The 18,172-nt window shown below is 41.1% G+C and overlaps 1 protein-coding gene across 1 annotated transcript in view; it reads left to right on the forward strand.

Annotated features, from left to right (window-relative positions):
* The window catches only part of PROM2 (prominin 2), a 110,168-nt gene that overhangs the window by 66,199 nt on the left and 25,797 nt on the right, over positions 1–18,172 (forward strand). The window contains exons 16-18 of the mRNA XM_077469508.1: positions 729–803; positions 5,847–5,939; positions 17,531–17,584. Of these exons, the coding sequence (XP_077325634.1) occupies positions 729–803; positions 5,847–5,939; positions 17,531–17,584 (222 nt within the window). The remainder of the gene's footprint in view (positions 1–728; positions 804–5,846; positions 5,940–17,530; positions 17,585–18,172) is intronic.

Here is an 18,172-nt window from a genome sequence, read left to right on the forward strand (position 1 = left end):
CCATTCGTGTGTGGGCAAGTCAGTTCAGTCAGAAGTCCGTCAGAAACCCGTCGGGAAGGCCGTCAGACCTTTACTGCCGGAAAGTCCGGTCGTGTGTACGCGGCATAACAGAAACCCAGTTATATGCAGGCATTTCAGGTGAGGCTCAGACACAAAGAAAAGCTTGGAAAATGAACTTCTTGATTAGAGAAAGAGCATAAAAGCCTTACTTTATTATTAGTTGATGATGTAAAGCTGGTGGTCCGAAGAGATTTTCATGGGTTGGATTAAATAATCAGTTTCATATGAGCAGTCACATGGACATGCCCATTTTTCTCAGCCCGTTTATAGTATGGCAGATGGTAAGCCTATTAAGAAAGTGACTAAATTGTTATATTTTGGAAATTCTGTCCCAACTGGTGTTTTGGGATCCCTGTATTGTGGATTTTATTGATTGTGTTCTGTGAACTTTAGGTCATCCTTGTTTGGTTTGGTATTTAGTTTGCTAATAAAGACTGTTGTGGCCAGTTTAAATCCATACACATGCTGTGCTTAATTTTCTTGAGACCGAAAAGGAATAGACTGGGTAGATAGTTGACAGACAATACTTGGCAAATCCTTAAAACATGCACATTAAATTGCATGCATAAGTACATTGAATACATGTATGTAAAAGTGATGAAACCCATTAAGAAATTATTATATATAAATTTGTCAGTAATCATAATTAATATTTTGTGCTCTTATAGATTCAATCAACTCTGGCGACTCTGCAAACTGCTGAGGGGGTTGTTCCATTGCTGGAAGCTCTTTCTTTAATTCAGGTAATCTTCCCCTACCTATGCAATACATGTGTTTATGTTATTTCACAAATCAGAAGATCTGTCAAAGTAAATGTTTCAATTTATTTCCAGTATTCAACATTTAAATCTGAACTCCAGGCATTTAAAGATATATTAAAAAAAATAAAAATTGCATTAAGTATAATAAATGAACAGATAGCTGTCATTAGTTTTCTGTTTTCCATTGGAAAGGGCAGGCACAGCACAAGCAGCCTGTTAGTCTACGCTGCATGCACATGTGCTGCCAAGGAGCATACTGCCAGTAGAAAATAGTAGAATGAGGAATGAGTTAAGCTCATCAGTCTACTACTACTTCTTCATTGTCTTATCACAGGCTGGGGAGGGGGGGGGGGGGGGGCTGGTGACCTACACTTCAGTAACAAAAAGTCTGGTCACCAACCTGACTGTATTTTCTGGAAAGACTAGCATGGAGTGAATTACAAATATTTTAGAAGGGAAAAACAGTTCCCATCTATTTCAAATGTTTAATTAGTCTGCCTGGAAGTGAGCTTTTTACATTGTTTTCACTGTTATTAACATAACCACCAAGCTGCATCAGCCTGCTTCAAGCTGCTTTTGCATTTCTATTTATTACATGGATTGGGAAGCAGATCTGAAGTAGACAAAACGATTGGCACAGGTCCAGTTAAGCTGGGTACACATGGGCCGAAAATTGTCCAAAAACAGGAACGGCTGACCGGCTGACTTTCAGCCCATATATACAGCCCCTTTTCTGACAGAAGCCAATCAAGGACACCACTGTGGGGGTAATGGGAAGGGTGGAAGAGGATACTACTGTGGAGGGGGGGGGGATGTGAAGGGGGGCAGAGGACACTACTGTGTCACACCTTGTGTTCTAGTTTTTTTTAGGGTTTTTATTTTTAAAAGGGTGACAGGCGTGGAACTATGGTCTGGTTGGGCATTTAATTTAATCTTTCTGAGTCAGGTCAGTGGGAGTGGCCCTCTTGCTGTGCCCTCTGGGTGAGGGTATTTAAGATGCGGACGTCACGTGGTTCGGGGTTCTGGTCCAGTATGCTGTGCTGATTACATGGTCCTGGTCCTCCTGACCAGCCCCCAGGAAGGCTATGGCCTGGGGTGCGGATCCACCCGACTTTAATCCCTCGGGGCTGGCTAGCCCAAGGCAAGGGAACTAAGGAAGGATTCCATGGTGGATGGGTGCTGTCTCCGGTTCAGGAGAGACCCATTGAACTTCGAGCATTCCAGGGGAGGACTCTTTAGAAGAACACCACGTATGGGTTGGTTTTCTTAAAAAGAGCCTGGAAGGGCTGAAGTAACCCAGAGAATCCAGTCTTGTGGATATCGCCAAGCAGGCTGAAAGATCCAGGTATCCTACAAGTATTCTACAGCTTAGTTTCCCTACGTGTTCTGCAACAACGTCGATGATAAAGACTTTGTTCCTGAGTAAACACCTGGTTGGCTGCTAGGCCTTGTGAGAGAGGGACTGTCCAATCTGAGTGTTCATCCAGCTGCGAATGGCTATTCTCTGGATGCAGTCAAAGTAAGCTTTAGTGTTTTTGGACTTTGACATTGAGAGTACCTGAACTTCCCTTTCCAACCCTCTGATCCCAAGTTGAAATACTGTTCAATGGTTTGAGTTTTTACAACTAAAATCCATTCAAGTGGATCTATTGTCAGTCTCAAGTTACTGGGCCATCTACCACGGGACATCCCCTAGATGTGAAACCAGGAGAACGAAAGGTAACGGTAAGCCCAAAAATAACCAGCAGCTCCTTCGGGGGTTAGTGCTACAGGCATATTACACTTGGTGTGAATCTAATTGCCTTCAACACTCTGTGGAACAAAACCTCTGTTTTCTGCATTGAGGTCTAGACCTACATTTGTTCTTATCACTATCAAGAACCAGGTTTCTGCCCTTTCTATCTTTTCACAGATTTTTGGCCTCTTACTCATTGATTAGGGTCTTTGTATAGGGAGTCTCCCATGTAGCTCCCCATGTTTGCTCCCCTGTTACTCTGTGCAACCTATTAGAGACAATCATCTTTTTACTCCCACCCACAAAGTGATATTTTTGTGTAGCCATCACCCCTGGAAGATGAATATCTAAACTGGGGACCATATCCTGTAAAGATCGTTTTGCAAAATGAACCTTTTCTAATGTTGAGGCCCAGAATTTCCTTCTTGCCAAGGGTTTTTTTTCCAGCTTTCACCTCAACTCTGACACATTGTTCTCCTGTCCCTTTTGCCAACTCCAGTTCAAAAAAAGTACATTTCTCCCTATTGTGTGGATGTGGTTCTGGTGGTTCTGGTCCTGAGAGTAGTCACTTTAGAAAGGCTGATTCCCTTTCTGTAATCCCAGGTGGACATATTCCATCATCTCTATGTGCAAATAAAGAAGATATAAGGCAGATACATGGTGTCAAGCAGTGGCGGCTGGTGCTCAAAATTTTTGGGTGGACAGAGACAAACTGAAAAATTCTGAAAAAAAAAAATCATCAATTGCAGCCTCACTGTGCCATCAAACGCAGTTACTGTGCCCATCTAACGCAGCCACTGTGCCCATCAATTTCAGCCACTGTGCCATCAAGCACAGCCACTGTGCCCATCAAACGTAGCCACTGTGCTCATCAAACACAACCACTGTGCCCCTTCAAATGCTGCTACTGTGCCCCATCAAATGCTGCCACTGTGCCCATCAAATAGTATCACTGTGCCCATCAAATGGTGCCACTGTGCACATCAAAAGTTGCCACTGTGACCCCCCCCCGCCCACTCACCGTCTGCACTTACCCTGTCTCGGGGGTGGTGTCAGGCATGCGGGTGATGGCGGCAAGCGGTGAGACCTTGCAGTGGGTCAGACAGCGGCTCCTGTGTCCTTCATGCATGTCCTCCCCTCCTCCTGATAGGCATCCAATCATAGCTCCTTTCCTTTCAGCCAATCAGATGACGGGTAACATACCCACGCACCCAAATGGCTGAGAGGCGGTTCAGTGTTAGGAAAGCGAATATTCATTCGCTTTTCTAACACACCTGGGTAGACTGCAGGCGCAATGCTTTCACCTTTTTTCAAGCCTATTAGAGGCTATGACTTTAATCATGCGCTTAAAAAATACACCCTGCTGCTGTAATTCAGGCGTCTGAAAAGGGGTCAGACGTCTGAATTGCATACACACGATCGGAATTTCCGATTGAAAGTTTTTCCGTCTGAAAAATTGAGAACATGCTTTCAAATTTTTTCTGGTGGGAATTCGGGAATTCTGATGGAGCATACACGCGGTCGCATTTTCTGATGAAATTCCGATCATGTGTATGCGGCATTTTACCTCTTTTTGGCTAATGAGGACCTCCAAGCCAAAGATAGCTGACATCCTTCAATATGTGGTGGGTTGTGCAAAAATGGTGAAAGTCATTGAGCGCCAGACACTTCTTGGATTTAAAAGAGGTTCTATTTCTTTTGACAGTCCTTTTTATATATTTTGGAGAACGAGAGTTGGGGCCAGGACACCCTTAGATAGTTAGAAAAAATGTAAACTTTACCCTTAGATAGTTGCAAACTCAATTGGCAGACACCAAGACTTCAGTAGGAAGACAGCCTTACAGGGAAAGGCCCAAGCAAGGCACCACTTCTGCACGTGCAGTATTGCTGTCTCCTATGGTAACAGTCCTTTAACAGTTCCTCAACGTATCAGTTCTTTCAGCTTCACTGCAACTGCTCCTTGTAGTTCTTCAATAGTGAGCTCCTGGTCTCTCACTAGACCCACTGATTCTCTGACTATGAATCCCTTGAGCTCCTCCAAGGTTTGCGGTGTTATCCCCTCAAGCGTCACCCCCACTCCTCTGCTTAGACCCTTGACTTGGCACTCCAGATACTTCTCAAGCTTCATCCCTGCTGGCTGGCACGGTCCCTGGCTTGACACACAAAGCTGCTCTGCAAGCATCACCTCCACTGGTTGGGTCCCTGACTTTATCACCACCTGAAGTTTCCCAATTCTCCACCGTGCCCTTCGGTGAGAATACGGTTCCAGTACTCACTGTGGTCCCTGGTAAGCTTCCCTTCTACCTCCGACCACTGACAGGTTTGGTTGGACTGCAAGCCGCAGTCCCAACCCTGCAGAGCCCTGTTACTTCTGGATAGGCCCTCACACAGCCTGGCAGCCAGTTGCCTCCGTGATAGACCCAATCTCTGGCCCAGCAGCCCGGGGCAGACGACACACATCCACAGAACACAGAACATCTGTCCTCACTCGAATATATAGGCTCTCCCAGCAGGCTAAGGGATTAAAGAAAACCCCTGCCCATTGGCTGGCATGCCCACATACCCAAAACCTGACTTTGGTTTGCCCTTCTCATATCTAGTACCACCAAGTACCCTGCCACCCGGTGGTAGAAGAGAAAATTGCAACAAGGACAAGCTTAGGGAGAAATCAACAAATACCTATCAATCGATCAAGATAACTACTCTTGGCAAGTCAATTTGTGAGGAGCTTCCTGACTAAACTCCAAGGTGCTACACAATTTTTCTATTTTATGGAAAAAACTATAGTCATGCGTGGCTACTTTGTATCTCTATATTTATATTTTCCCTACTATAGTGCAATGATTTAACAATACATGGAGACATATTGAAAACATATGGAAACACCATTTTCTGTTTTATTCTTAGAAGACATTTCCTTTCTTTCTTTAATCTTTTTTTTTGTTTGTTTTTTGTAAGTAGTAGGAGCAGTGTACTATATCTAACTCCTTCAAAAATCATCCAGCAATCATATGTGGGGCTCCAGATAACTAACCCCTTTGTGACCTTTCCAGAATTACGGCCATTTGTGAACATATGCTGGATCTCATAATTCTGCGCTGATTTTATCTATATCTTCTGAGTCTATTAACAAATTTGATCAGGCTCCCGGAGCAGACATTAATCTTTGGGATAGAGTTGTGTAATTACACCAGGATTACATCAAGTGCCATTATGCCCTTCATAATCTGCCTAAGGTCATGCCATGCTCTGTTCTGATTTCCCTGTGTGTTCATTTTATCCTGCCTCAGAGTAATGCGACAATACGAAATCAGTTGGAAAAGGAAACGGGGACACTGAAAAATATATTGAACACTGTCGTGCGAGATCAAGTGGCTGCTGTGGTATGTACAATTAATTAAAAGCACCAACATAAAGCCTTTTAAACCTAACTAATCTTTATAATGGCCATGCATATAAAGTATTAGGCTGTCAGAATTGGATCAGGAACTAGTGATTCTGTCTTTAAATTACTTGACTATATACATATAAAATTTCCAGTTTTACCAATGTTACCATTCAGTGCCCAACTAAAAATCCTAGAAAGACTAGATTACAATGCATACAACTTGATTTTCTATGGTCCCAAAAGGTTTAGTTCAGGCAGGCTAGTTGCTTTAAAGTGTACAATTACTACAAAATCTGGCTATGTATGTGCTTGTACATAATAAAGCCCAACAAAAAAGCATGCAAGTAATTCAGTGCAGGAGGGGTAATGGGATTTTCTTAATTTTTTTGATTTAGCACCTTCATTACAAGTAGCGTAGTAAGGAAGAAGACAAAATAGTGGTCGCAGTGTGGACAGGCAGTGCTGTCAGTGCTACTATCTGCCTAACATCTCTGCATGACATAATCCAAAAAAGCATCACATATAAATAAATAAAAAACACAGAGAACCCTTTGAAGGCTACTCTGCCATCCTTGCATATGTGAAGCTCAAGCATAGTCTGTACATCCTTGGCAAAAAGTTCAGCAAGTATTCTCAGCGCAGTTGCTGTTTTGACTTATTTTAAAGGTAAAAGATAGAGATACTGGAAATAAACCCATAGCCTGCCAAAGGCTCTAGGATTCTAAGTGCTTCAGTAGGTTCAGAAAATGGCATGATAACATATTCTGCCCTACCTCTCTGAACACCAGACCATCTATCACCCAACCCGGTCTGTCTCATTCCAAATGCCATTATTTTCTGTCTGTAACAGCTAGGAAGCATCATCCAAGCATGATTTGTACTTAGTTAGTCTCTTTGGAGGGCAAGGGAGGTATTAGGGGTCTAAAAGACCCTTAATGTCACCATAAAGTGTACCTGTCACTTGCCCAAAGCAGGTAAATAAATAAAAATAATAAAAAAAAAAATGTAAACGCACCCCTATTCCCCGCACATATGTGATTTATTTCCACCAACTTTCGAAGAGATAGCAATAATTCTAGGGCCATAATTCATGAATAACTTTAAACTGAAGACCTGCAAAGGCATTTAAAGCGTTCTCCTTAAGGGGTACCATTTTAGTTGACATTTTTACAAGCATATGTCATTTAAAATCTTGACATATTTGGTATCTATTTACTCGATGCAGTGTCATCTTTTACTTTTACTAAAAAGTTGTGTATTTTGTGTTTGTGTGCACTACAATTAATTTCAGTGTATTTTTCTTGAAAATCTGCATTTGCTAAATGGTTGCACAAATATCATGTGACATAAATTGCAACAGCTATTATAATATTCTCCAGGGCCTGCTTTCATAAAATATATGTTTGCTAGTATTTTTCTATTTCTATTTTCTATTAAGATCTAATTAAGATTTTAACGTGTGCAAAAAATTGCCCTGGTAGGCAAGCAGTTAACAGTAATGTGCAGTAACCCACATCAGTCAACTACAATCAATCATGTGCTAATCTGTCCTCAGCAAATTGAATTGTGATTGTTTGCAGTTAGGAATTATGATCAAATTGATATAAACAAATATCAAACCAATAAAGGTCAGTCAGGCCTGAAGAAGGATGTGCACTGTATTTGGTGGCAGAAACATGCATCTCAACAAGGAAGGCTTTGAGTCATATTTGCACAATACACTAGCATCATAACCTTGTCCTTTACAGATTTCTTTTGGCGGTATTTGGTCACCTCTGGATTTTTAATTTTTTGTGCTATAAACAAAAAAATCACAGACAATTCAGAAAAAAACTATATTTTTTACTTTCTGATATAAAACACATCCTATAAAAAAAATCAAAATCTAATTTCTTCATCAATTTAGGTCAATATGTATTCTGCTAAATATATTTGGTTAAAAAAAATCCCAATAAGTGTATATTGGTGTGCACAAAAGTTATAGCATCTACATACTATGTGACATATTTAGGGAATTTTTATTTGTCTTTAATTTTTTTACTAGTAATGGTGGCAATGAGTATGACTGTGATATTGTGGCGGACAAAATAGAACACCAAACTGACACTAATACAGTGATCGAACACCAAACTGACACTAATACAGTGATCAATACTAAAAATATCTACTGTCACTGTACTAATGACACTGGCAGGGAAGAAGTTAACATCAGGGAAGATGAATGTGTGCCTAACGTGTGATTCAGTGTAGTGAGGGAGGTGCCTTTACTGGTGGAAGGCATGGATCGGTGTTCCTGCTTTAAAGGAACACAGGATCCATACCTTCTGTACTGACAGAATGGCAATCTACCTTGTTTACACAGGCAGAGAGTCTGCCCTTCTGCCTGTATACAGAATGATCAGCAGGACCCGCTGTGTAAAATTACAGCAGGAGCGAGCCGCCAGTGGTGCACTCACGCCCAAAACCCCAGAAGTGCAGAATCACTAATTTATACATGATTCTTTGCAGTGCAGCCACCCTGTAGCAGTAGATATGCTATGGGGCGGTCAGCAAATATTTATATCTGGGGTTTCCAAACTTTTCAAACAAAGGGCCAGTTTACTGTCCTTCAGACTTTAGGGGGGTCCGTATTGTGGCCAGTGGGGTTAGAAAATGTCCCTGACCCAACACAGTAAAAATAAACATGGCCTAAAGCTTGGTGGTTAGTAGGAGAAGGAATTGTGTGTTTTCATTGGTATCAGTGGGAGGAATAGTGCACCATCATTGATATTAGTGGAAGGAATAATGCCCCATCATTGGTGTCAGTGGCAGGAATTATGCCTTTAAGGGCCGTATAAAGGCTGGCAAAGGGCTGCCTCTGTCCCTTGGGCCGCAGTTTGGAGATCACTGAGTTATATCATAAAAAAATGTCAAAGAGTTAACCATACAGTATACTGTATTCCTGAGAAGATATAGAAGATATAGAAGACATATCACCATGGGTATTAAGTGGAATTCTCATCCATAGAATGTTGGGATGAATGAGGCAGCTTTGGGGTGACCACTCAGTGGAAGCAGATGGATTGTAGATTCACTGAATATTCAGTCTATGACTTCCCCCACAGCAATCAGTGACATTACAACAGCATAAGACATTGGATCTCTGTCTCTTGAGTAAATTATGTTACTGTTGCATTTAATTGCCACTAATGCATTTTCATTAGTTGTGAAACTTGTTGTATTCATTTAAAGAAATTACATCTGCATTAAACACACATAATTAATGTAATTTTAATGATTTAGTGGTGCCATATTTTAGATTTTATTCTTTTTTTCATTATTTTTGCATAATATATCCTAATTATAGTGCAGGATTAACTACATTACAAGGAAGTGTATAAAGCATCTCTGAATTGACAAAAATTTACCAATGAGAATGTCACATTCAGTCTGATAAAGAAAAATAATTATCATATGAATTTACTAATAATAAGATCAAAGTATTGAGTGCTTATATGTTCCTCATATAAGATCAGGTTTGCTTGCTACTATGACTTTGCAGAAAAATTTTATTAGAACTGATATCTGTTGTTGTGACTCTTGCCTTGTTGTGCAACATGGAACTGGTTCTAAAGTGGGAGTTTGGAGGTTGATCAAGCTGATAAGATGTCCTGAGATAACAGAAATTAATATGACCTGTAATTAACGATGTGCTGCTTGTCCAATTTATTATGTCGGTGATTTAATATGTTAAATGTTTGGGATATATAAAAAGGGAAAACACTGCGCTATAATTTGTGAAAAAATGGCCACAACGGCCACAACAGCAGCCAACACCAAAAACAAACAAAGTTCAACAGGTAAAATAAAAAATATAGTGTAGCGCTTCAATAATAAGTGTAATCAACACAAATTCTATAAAGATAATAGTAGCAAAACAGAGATCACACAGAACCAAATGCCTAGAAATCAAAGTCCAACATAAAACAGTCATTCAACTGTGTTGATGGCGTAGAAGTGACCAAACCGTCACCTAGAAGGACAATGATGTACTGGACGAATGAGTTCATGCGGGTAAACTTGATTGTAAGCATCAAACTGAAAAGTGAATAAATACTTCTTACCGGAACGGTTGGACTCACACAGTCATATGACGGTTGAGTCTAGAAGGCTTGGGGTCACACTCTGGGACCAAAGACTGTAAGGAGAGAGGTCAGTTGGGCTGGTGCAGAAACTCCTGACGGTTGTAGGCTCGAAGGTGGATCCTTTCAGATGAAACCTCAAAGGTCAAGCCCAGACGCAGCTCACTGTACCAACAATCCTGCCACCCCCGAATGGAGAGGGAGGTACTCGTAAAATTTTACACCAAGGCAACGGAGAGGGGAAAAAAGAAAAAAAGGCTCCACATGGTGCGGGTCAAACAATATAAAAAAGTTGATTTATTAAAGTCAAAAAGATAATAAATTGACTTAGTGATCACATAAAAAGCAAAATGAACTAAAAGCAATGTGGGGTACCAACAGCTCGCCCGACGCGTTTCGACATATGTGTCTTCAACTGGGGCATGCCCCAGTTGAAGACACATATGTCGAAACGCGTCGGGCGAGCTGTTGGTACCCCACATTGCTTTTAGTTCATTTTGCTTTTTATGTGATCACTAAGTCAATTTATTATCTTTTTGACTTTAATAAATCAACTTTTTTATATTGTTTGACCCGCACCATGTGGAGCCTTTTTTTCTTTTTTCCCCTCTCCGTTGCCTTGGTGTAAAATTTTACGAGTACCTCCCTCTCCATTCGGGGGTGGCAGGATTGTTGGTACAGTGAGCTGCGTCTGGGCTTGACCTTTGAGGTTTCATCTGAAAGGATCCACCTTCGAGCCTACAACCGTCAGGAGTTTCTGCACCAGCCCAACTGACCTCTCTCCTTACAGTCTTTGGTCCCAGAGTGTGACCCCAAGCCTTCTAGACTCAACCGTCATATGACTGTGTGAGTCCAACCGTTCCGGTAAGAAGTATTTATTCACTTTTCAGTTTGATGCTTACAATCAAGTTTACCCGCATGAACTCATTCGTCCAGTACATCATTGTCCTTCTAGGTGACGGTTTGGTCACTTCTACGCCATCAACACAGTTGAATGACTGTTTTATGTTGGACTTTGATTTCTAGGCATTTGGTTCTGTGTGATCTCTGTTTTGCTACTATTATCTTTATAGAATTTGTGTTGATTACACTTATTATTGAAGCGCTACACTATATTTTTTATTTTAAATGTTTGGGATAGTCCTACAGTGCAACTCTTTAGGACTTGATTCCAAAAGCCTTGATCATGGGTTAGATCCCTGACCAGTGGCGGCCCGTCCATAGGGGGCGCCGGGGCGCCGCCCCCCCCCCCCCCAGGCAGTCCAAAAAAAAAAACTATTTTTATTTAAACCTGTCCTTTTTTTTTTTTAAACGTCCTTATGTGCACTGTGTCCCGGGCACAGTGCGATATGTGAAGCGCCACGTCTATGCAATCACGAGATTGTAGACAAGGCGCTTCATTTGGACCAAAAGAACTCACTCTGCGCCACGGTCGATCGTGCCACAGCTTCCAGCTGTCTGACTGGCCGGGCGAGTGCATAGATTCATTGAGAAGCAGTGGTACTAACGTCACTCAAGGATGTGACGTTGGCACTCGTCTGCTCTGGTAAGCAGAAGCTCCTGCTGTTGATGGCATGCAGACTTTTCGTTTCTAGGTAGTTAGATGGCAGCAACCCCCCCCGTTGTTCTAAAGTACATGTTTTATTGTTTTATTTGGTTATTGTGGATGGCAGAACACCCCCCCCCCCCCCCAACTACATGTTTTATTTTCCTAGTTTGGACGGCAGCACCACAACCCACCCCCCCCCCCCTCTAAACGACATGTTTTTATTTTCTTAATCTGGACTGCAGCTTCTCCAACTCCCCCCCCCCCCCCCCCGGTTCTAAACTACATGTATTTTGTAATGATTGTGGACGGCAGCAAACACACCCCCCCCCCCCCCCCCCGCCCCCATGGTCTAAACTACATGTTTTTTTTCTTACTCTGGACAGCAGCACCCTTCACTTCTAAACTACACTTTTTATTTTCTTATTGTGGATGGCAGCACCCCCCCTCCCCCACCCCGATTCTAAACTACATGTATTTTTTTTTTTATCTGGACGTCATGAGCCTGGTATATGATGTGCAGAGCCCGGTGTATAATGTGCAGCCTGGCATATGATGTGCAGAGCCCTGTGTATAATGTGCAGCCTGGTATATGATGTGCAGAGCCCTGTGTATATGATGTGCAGAGCCCGGTGTATAATGTGCAGCCTGATATATGATGTGCAGAGCTCTGTGTATAATGTGTAGCCTGGTATATGATATGCAGAGCCCTGTGTATATGATGTGCAGAGCCCAGTGTATAATGTGCAGCCTGGTATATGATGTGCAGAGCTCTGTGTATGATGTGCAGAGCCCTGTGTATAATGTGCAGCCTGGTATATGATGTGCAGAGCCTGGTATATAATGTGCAGCCTGGTATATGATGTGCAGAGCCCGGTGTATAATGTGCAGCCTGGTATATGATGTGCAGAGCCCAGTGTATAATGTGCAGCCTGGTATATGATGTGCAGAGCCTGGTATATAATGTGCAGCCTGGTATATGATGTGCAGAGCCCGGTGTATAATGTGCAGCCTGGTATATGATGTGCAGAGCCCAGTGTATAATGTGCAGCCTGGTATATGATGTGCAGAGCTCTGTGTATGATGTGCAGAGCCCTGTGTATAATGTGCAGCCTGGTATATGATGTGCAGAGCCTGGTATATAATGTGCAGCCTGGTATATGATGTGCAGAGCCCGGTGTATAATGTGCAGCCTGGTATATGATGTGCAGAGCCCAGTGTATAATGTGCAGCCTGGTATATGATGTGGATTCTATAAGGGGTGTGGCTTGTGCGAAGTGGGAGGGGCCAAACGTGGAGGGTGGGGTCTTGCACCCCCCCATCCTAAAACTTCACCAGCTGCCACTGTCCCTGACATGTCTGAGAATCAGTGTGGTAACTGTAACTCATAAGAAATACACAATTCAACCATCCCTGTAGCTCAAAGCAACCTTTTGTAGGCAGGTGTAGTCTGAATTCTCCACGGCAGGTGGCGCTTGACCATAGTGGAACTATTTCCTCTAGGTTTTACTCAGTCACTGGGGAGCAGCTATTCAATTGGATGTTAGCACCCCATGTGACTTTGGTGGCCATCTTGGGTCAGACTCCAGCTCCTGGACTTATCGCACTGTATGCAAATAGTAGTAGCGTAGGGACAGGTTTCCCAACTGTCAAGGACGGTGGTTAGAGATTGGGAAAGGCTCCAGAGGAGTTAGGGACATTGAAGGGATTATGTCTACCTCTTCTAGGAAGCCTACCCTTTGGGTGTAAACAGGCCAGGCCACATTCTGCTCCTCATGGGAGATGCTGTTGGCATCTCCCAGTTTCCAAACACTGCTGTTACAGTTTTAAGTGGCTCCGGGCGCATGTATCTCCCTGCTGGGCCTGTTTGTACTTTTCTTGAACTTTTATGTAATATATGATGTGGACTGTGTGTGCTCACAAGGCTGCATCTAGCCCATAAATTGGTTTACAAATGTCAAATAATTTAAATACCGCTCCGGGCATGAGATGCAAAATAACGTGCTGCATTATCAAAACCCAGCAGGAAAACATTATATTCTGATAGCTGAGCATAGCTCTTCCTCAAAGAAACTGGACTGGAAGACAAGGCCCTCCCGAATTTGATCATGGGTTAGATCCTTGCCATGTCGGAGAATCAGTGTGGAAAATGTAAATGACAAGAAAAGCACAATTCAACCATTTCTGTAGCCCATATGGTTTACAATTGCAATTTTTTCTAATATATACGTAAGAAAACAAAAAAACAAGAATTAGACTTGTAGGTTACAGAAATATCAGTAATACCATGTGCATTTGTCTTAAAGTAACTGTTATGAACCCTGATAAGAGATGATTTTAAGTATATTGAAACTCAGTCACTAAAATCTCATATACAGGTGCATCTCAAAAAATTTGAAAATCATCAAAAAGTTAATTTATTTCAGTAATTCAACTAAAAAAATGAGACTTTATATTATATATATTTATTACACAGAGTGATATATTTCAATCATTTCTTTCTTTTAAAATTTGATGATTATGGGTGAAAACCCAAAACTCAGTATCTCAGAAATTTCGAATATTACATAAGACCAATAAAAACAAAGGATTTTGAATACAGAAATGTTGGCTTACTAAAAAGTATGTCCATGAACAGTATAGTATGCACTCAATACTTGGTCATGCTCCTTTTGCATGAATTACTGCATCCATGCGGCGTGGCATCAATCGCTCAGCCTGTGGCACTGCTGAGGTGTTATGAAAGCCCCGGTTGCTTTGATAGTGACCTTCAGCTTATCTGCATTGTTGGGTCTGGTGTCTCTCATCTTCCTCTTGACAATACCCCACAGATTCTCTATGGGGTTTAGGTCAGGCAAGTTTGCTGGCCAATCAGGCTCAGTGATACCATGATCATTAAATCAAGTATTGGTACTTTTGTCAGTGTGGGCAGGTGCCAAGTCCTACTGGAAAATTAAATCAGCATCTCCATAAAGCGGGTCAGTAGAGGGAAGCAGGAAGTGCTCTAGAATTTCCTGGTAGAGGGCTGCACTGACTTTGGACTTGATAAAACACAGTTGACCGACACCAGCAGAATGCATGGCTCACCAAATCAGTACTGACTGTGAAAAGTTCACACTGGATCTCATGCAACTTGGATTCAATGCCTCTCCACTCTTCCTCCAGACTCTGGGACCTTGAATTCCCAATGAAATGCAAAATGTACTTTCATCTGAAAAGAGGAATTTGGACCACTGAGCAAGAGTTCAGTCCTTTTTCTCCTTAGCCCAGGTAAGACTCTTCTAACGTCTCTTGACATAAAGAATGTGACAGTTGTAGCCCATGTTTTGGACACGTCTGTGTGTGGGGCTCTGTAAGCACTGACACTGGCCGTAGTCAACTCCTTGTGAATCTCCTCCAAATTCTTGAATGGCCTTTGCTTCACAATCCTCCCAAGGCTGCCGTTACCCTGTTGCTTGTGCACCTTTTTCTTCCACACTTTTTCCTTCCGCTCAAGTTTCCATTAATATGCTTGGATACAGAACTATGTGAACAGCCAGCTTCTTTAGCAATTACATTTTGTGACTTACCCTCCTTATACACTTCCCCATGATTGTGTAACCTACTGGACCAGACTGAGAGACCATTTAAAGGCTCAAGAAACCTTTACAGGTGTTTTGAGTAAATTAGCTAATTAGAGTATGACATCATGAGTCTATAATATTGAACTTTTTCCCAATATTCAAATTTTCTGAGATACTTAATGTTGGGTTTTCATTAGCTATAAGCCATAATCATCAAAATTAAAAGAAAGAAATTCTTGAAATATATCACTCTGTGTGTAATGAACCTATATAATATATGAGTTTCACTTTTTGAATGGAATTACTGAAATAAATTTACTTTTTGATGAGATTCAAATTTTATGAGATGCACCTGTACACTTTAACCTGTTCATGTAATTTCAGAAGTAATTTTCAATATTGTTAAATATGCAGTGTTCAATAAATAATACTTGTTGATCCCACCATGACGGTTTTATTAAGAAACTTCTAGTTACAGGGTGACAACTATCTGTTCCTATTCTCAAAATAGTCTATGTTGTCATCCTATCAAATGCTCTCACAATGGAGACTAGAGATCCACCGTTGTCAGCATCAGGAAAATTGCTCTGAGAAATGTCATGCTGCCATTGATGGAGTGAGTGTATGTAGACAGGAAATGGCTGAAAAGAAGTAGCAGGACATCAGCAGAACTGAAATGCAACATTTTTAGGATACACTAAACGTTATTCAGTTAGGCCTCATTCATATTTACTATAAAGAGCATATCGCTGTCTGAGGTCCTTTTGTAGAGTGAAAAGGATGTTTTTTCAGGTAAGGATTAACAACGGTAGATTTCACCTAAATCAGTGTCTTATGATGTATTGTGTTGTTGTGGCACTACTATATAATACAGTGATTCTTAATTGGTATGACAGTATTTTTGTCATTGGGCCTTTTGTTTCACAGAAAGCTGTGGGAAGTGGGAAGCCCTTTAGGTTACTATACTACAGTACACTTATCCAATGGAATACTGTATTTCCACCTTTCAAAGACGACTCCTTTATTAGGTAAGGGAAGGTAAGATAGCCAAGACAGAGTAAAATACTGGTGTTGTGTGTAGCCCACAGCTCATTCCAGCTCTCATCTTCTAATCTACACTAGAAAAGAGACAGATGGAATTTGATTGTAAACCATGTGATCTGGAATTCCACATTTAACATTCCACTGTATTGTCCTAGTTCTGTAACCTGAACAGACAATGATCAGTAAGTTTCAAATAAGGCAGGTTTACTAAAGGATATCACATTAGTCCACTGAACTCAAGTTTACGGCAAATACCCAAGTGCGTGAAGGCTATTTATTTTTTTATTTTTAGTACTTCCTTAGAATACAGAACATTTAGCATAATAGTCTCTTCTATAATGAATCATCTTTTTGAGGAACAATGGAATTTTAAGGATTAGCGCACCTTCAGTAGACTGTATAAATATGAAGCAAGGAAATTGAGACATGCCAAACCACAAAGGGGCTACACAGATTTATGGGAAGCTCACAACCTAAAACAAAGAGTGTATTCTGACATATTCTAGATTGCAAATTTCAAGGGAAGAAAAATAAAATGGACATCTAAAAACTCACCACAAACGATGCACTTTACAACTTTCTTTTTCTTTCTGTTAGTGTTTACGAGTGGTAAAAAATATTTGAGATTTCATCTTTTATTTTAACGCACCAAACCATTTATGCCAATACATATGTCCTTCAGGAATGCCATTTCCCAATAGAAATCCACCTGACCTATTTATGCCATTCCCCATGTCTATTGTACACAGATATATTAGTCCTTAAAGGACCATTTTTAAATACATACGCCCACAAGTAGGAGGCAGAAGCTTGTTATTTTGCCTTATATTACAAGTGAACAAAAAAGAAGCCAATTACGCAATGCAAGGTTGAAGTTTATTTGTCATAAGGAATTAAAAAGTTGAAGCCCATCTCTGAGCACTATTATTTTCATAATTTTTGAGTGTTTACTTCTTCAATTAAGTTATTTACTATGGGGATGGAAAGCAAGGGGAAATCTCCCCAATGGCGCCACAGACAGTAATAAACCTGACATCAGTTCCAATTTTGTTTCATTCTATCCAAAACTAAAAATAGTTTTATTTTGAACTACACTTTAAATGAGTAAGCATCCCTCTATATGTACTGGGATGGTCACATTTTTATTAATATTTACTTCTCTTAGAAATTGATTAACTTGCATATGGTTAATAAAGATAAAAACTATATGTTCTGGTGCAGAACTTATTATGCAATATACATTATATAATTATAATGCCAGTAATATAGCTAACTAATCTGTACTGTACTGTATCTATAATTTTTTTTGCAGCGGAGTTTGAATGACAGTCTCTCCACCATGGCTTCACTAGTACCTACGCTTAAAGTAAGTTGTGGCCACTGCTTTTTTTACCCAAAAAATTAAGCTTTACACCCAAAAGTGTGTGGATACCTGGCCAACACACCTATATGAGCTTAATGGACATTCCATCCCAACACCTTGTGCATCATTTGTAAAGCATTCACTGCCCCAGCTAAATTATAACAGCCTCCGCTCTTCTGAGAAGGATGTCCTCAAGATTTTGGAGTGTATGGGGGTTATTTTGTGCCTATTTGGCTTAAAGAGCAATTGTGAGGTCAGTGATGTTGGACAAAAATACTCATAATTGGTATTCCGGTTCATCTCAAAAGGTGTTCAACGGAGCTGAGGTATGGCCTCTGTGCATTCAAGATTCTACACACACCACACTTGTCAAGTCATGTCTTAATGGAGGTGGCTTTGTGCTTCTGAACTAAATAATTAGGAGGTGTATCCACATATGTTTGGCCATACTTATCTTACTGAATAGGGGGTTCCGCTATTCTTGAGCACTAAGAATGGATCAGAGGGATGGGTGCACACGACTGGGTCTGACACCTGCATCTTGCCAAGAAGTTGAGATCCCTCACACAAAGAGCGACCTCTTCTAATGCG

Source organism: Lithobates pipiens, unplaced genomic scaffold (assembly GCF_037356315.1).
Source record: "Lithobates pipiens isolate NorthernLeopardFrog02 unplaced genomic scaffold, aLitPip1_a1.2 Scaffold_8, whole genome shotgun sequence".
Classification (NCBI taxonomy): domain Eukaryota; kingdom Metazoa; phylum Chordata; class Amphibia; order Anura; family Ranidae; genus Lithobates; species Lithobates pipiens.